General features: G+C 35.6%; 1 protein-coding gene across 1 annotated transcript in view; it reads right to left on the reverse strand.

Annotated features, from left to right (window-relative positions):
* The window catches only part of LOC110022617 (abscisic acid receptor PYL8-like), a 4,355-nt gene extending 1,597 nt beyond the window's left edge, over positions 1-2,758 (reverse strand). The window contains exons 1-2 of the mRNA XM_020721661.1: positions 2,409-2,758; positions 1,837-2,052 (exon numbers count right to left, since the gene is read on the reverse strand). Of these exons, the coding sequence (XP_020577320.1) occupies positions 1,837-2,052; positions 2,409-2,507 (315 nt within the window). The 5' untranslated portion in view covers positions 2,508-2,758. The remainder of the gene's footprint in view (positions 1-1,836; positions 2,053-2,408) is intronic.
* Positions 2,759-3,231: the final 473 nt, after the last annotated feature.

Genomic DNA, 3,231 nt, shown 5'->3' on the forward strand with positions numbered 1-3,231 from the left:
TATATATATATATAATGCATAAAAACTAGTACAAGCCGATCTCGAGTCAATTCGAGCCAATCCATGTACTACTCGAAATCAGCTAAAAAAAATTCGATCCAAAGTTTCGGCTCACTCATTTCGACTCGATCCTGCTCAGAGCCAAAATTCAAATCGATTTTCGAGCAATTAACAATCTTCAAGCTAAAATCACTGCCCAATATTAGATCACTTACTTACTCCAAGAATTTTGGGTTAATAAATGGCCAATTAATGAAAAAATCAATAAAAAAATATCATACATACCACCCTGCGTATATACATGTCTAACATTTAAACTTTACTTTTTTTAAAATCAATGATTGAACAGCAGGTCCAGATGGATTGCATCATATCTTAAATCAAAAGCATGTGCATCAGTTCTGGAAAGAATATATGCGTCCAAGCCCAAGAAACTTTAGGTTATATTCAAAATGGGAAACAATAGAGACGAGTACGACACGCTTTCACAAATATCATATAGAATTAAATAAAAGAAACCCTTTGAAGTTAATTAGACAAGAGCACAAGAATAAATATGCCATATCATGCCTTGCCCAAAGCAGTATGATCAAGTCATTAATAGGAGAAGAAGCTAACGGTCAACTCTGTTGCTTCAAGTTATTAGACATAACAATCCATCGCTCTCAAATCTCCTAGAGAACCAACGGTCCATTAACATTAGAATTTTGCATATTTATACATTTAGGACCTAAATGAAAATAATGAATAAGATTATTAAGAATTTAATGAAAGTAAGTAAAGGTTTTAACTTTGTTGCGCTTTTTGAGATTATTGCTTTAAAATGGAAGTTAATGAGAGTTTTTATGTAAATATTTGAAAGTTTGATGCTAAGTATGCAATTTTCCTCAAGAAAAGGGAGAGTTACGATTTACGAACCTATAATCAAAATTTTATATATTTATATATCTATGAATGGAAAAGCCAGCAATTTTAGGGAAAAAAACACATATCTCAAGCAATTACAAGATGAGTAAAAAAGAAAAAAAAAACTGCTAAATAGTTATTATTATTATTATTATTCAACAATATATAAATACTGTCCAGGGCTGTCAAAACAGCTTGTTGTTCGCGAATAGTTTGTGTTCGGCTCGTTAAGAAACTCGTGTTCGATTTGTTCGCTAAGTTAATGAGCCAAACACAAATAATTTTTATCTTTTGATATATATATAGATATAATTGGTGAGTGGTATTTTTAAAATAATTAATTCACTACAAGGTTACAAAGATTCATACTCAATTAAAATTATTGATTAAGAAAATAGAATAAAAATATATTAAATAATATTTAAATAATATTTTAATATAAATAATAAGATTTAAGATTCGCCCAAACCCTTAGCAGTCTATGGATGCATGATTAAGGTTGTCAAAACGACTCTTTGTTCGCTAAAAGCTCATGTTTGGCTCGTTAAACGAACAAGCCGAACACAAACATATTTTTTTTATTTGGAAAATAAATAAGCTGAACACGAACAGTGATATTTTTTAACGAGCCGAATCAGGCTCAGCCGTATTTGACTCGTTTACACCCCTAATAGTGTCCTGAGAAACATTAACTATGATGAAAAATTAATGATAACTACCTTGCAACATGATAAAAATATCTGTCTATTCACAAACTAAATTTAACTCTCTATAGCCTCATCTCATCTTCTCACTAATTCGAGCATCCTTAAGCAATTAGCAATGGTAAGAACATGCAAATTAGTAGATCGATGAACTAATCTTAAGTAGTTGGATGACGATCAAATAAAGTAAAGAAAGAGTTCAGTAAATCAAAAACTTCGATTATACCTTTAGGCGATGATCACCTCCGACGATCTTGATGCCGAGAATGTGTTCGTCATCGTCAAGAAGCTCCAGCCTCTCGGTGCTGGTGGTAGCCGGCAGGCCAGACTTCACATTAACTTCCCTAACACTTCCGACTTCCCAATCTCCCAGAACCACGCATCTACTCACAAAGGGCTTGTACTTCTGCGGCTGATCAAATCGCCTTACCAGAGACCACACCTTCATCATGGCGCCATAACAAAAAATAAGCTAAAAAACCATACAAATTAATGAAGTAAAACCCACAAATCCAATCTAAGAGGTTCCGGTAAAAGTGTGACAAATAAAAACATTACGAAGAGCAATCAAAATCAAATCGCAAAACCAAAACAACTCTACTTCTCAGGTTTTTCAAATCAAGTGGAAAGAAGAACCCTCCTCACATCTGTAGATCTAATTACAAGATCAGCCAATGACATGAACCGCAGGAACAAGCTATAGAGACTTCATTTTCAGAAAAGAAATTAAAATATCAACCCTAATAGCAAAAGAGGCAAAATAAGAAAGGGATTTAGAAACAAGAATCGATTTCTCACGAGATGAACAGGGGCCTTGATGTGCTTGATGACAGTAGAGCTGCACTGATTCTCACTCGTCTCATGCTTGTGATGCCTTCTCACGTACTCAGATTCCATCGTCGGCCTGCAAAACCGTTAAAGCTTAAAGTGTCCGCTCAACACAGAACGTCAACTCCTCAGCCGCCGGCCGCCGGATCTCCGCCTTTCTTCTCCTGCTCCCCGCTGCAATCCAGTCCTCGTCAAACACTCCTCCCTCGATCTCAGCGAGCCCTCAATCCCCAATCTTCTCCCTCTCGCTCTCGCGGCACTCTATGAAGAAACTGCTCTCCATCTTTGTCCGGAAGAAAATTAGTAAATAAAAATAAAAAAAAATTTCGGAGTGATACAATCCACCAACCCGAAGGCGAGGTCCGATTCCGCCAGGTTACCCGTACAATAACTCCATGCGAATAATCATATTGACCGTTTGATTAACGAAAAATTATTCCCAATGAATGCATTTGTCGTCCGATCTCTACCGTCCATCACAACAATTTTTTTTTCTTTTAAATTTAAAATAGAGTCCGCCGTCATATATCTTTGCTATGATGGACGGTGGAGATCGGACAACGTAGGCATCTCTGCATACGATGTCCAAATGGAATAATTTTTCGATCAGAACAGTCATTTATAGATGTTCAGCTCACTCCCTCAAGGACTAGAATTTGAAAGATATCCAAATGCAATTTTTTTTTTTTTATGCCAAATCAATTGTGTCTCTCTATTATTTCACGATAAATTTATATCTTCAAAGAAATGAAGATTAAAGGTCTCTTTGGGGCACCGTATTTGGTGCGATGCG

The sequence above is a fragment of the Phalaenopsis equestris genome, unplaced genomic scaffold (assembly GCF_001263595.1).
Source record: "Phalaenopsis equestris unplaced genomic scaffold, ASM126359v1 Scaffold000198, whole genome shotgun sequence".
Lineage (NCBI taxonomy): Eukaryota > Viridiplantae > Streptophyta > Magnoliopsida > Asparagales > Orchidaceae > Phalaenopsis > Phalaenopsis equestris.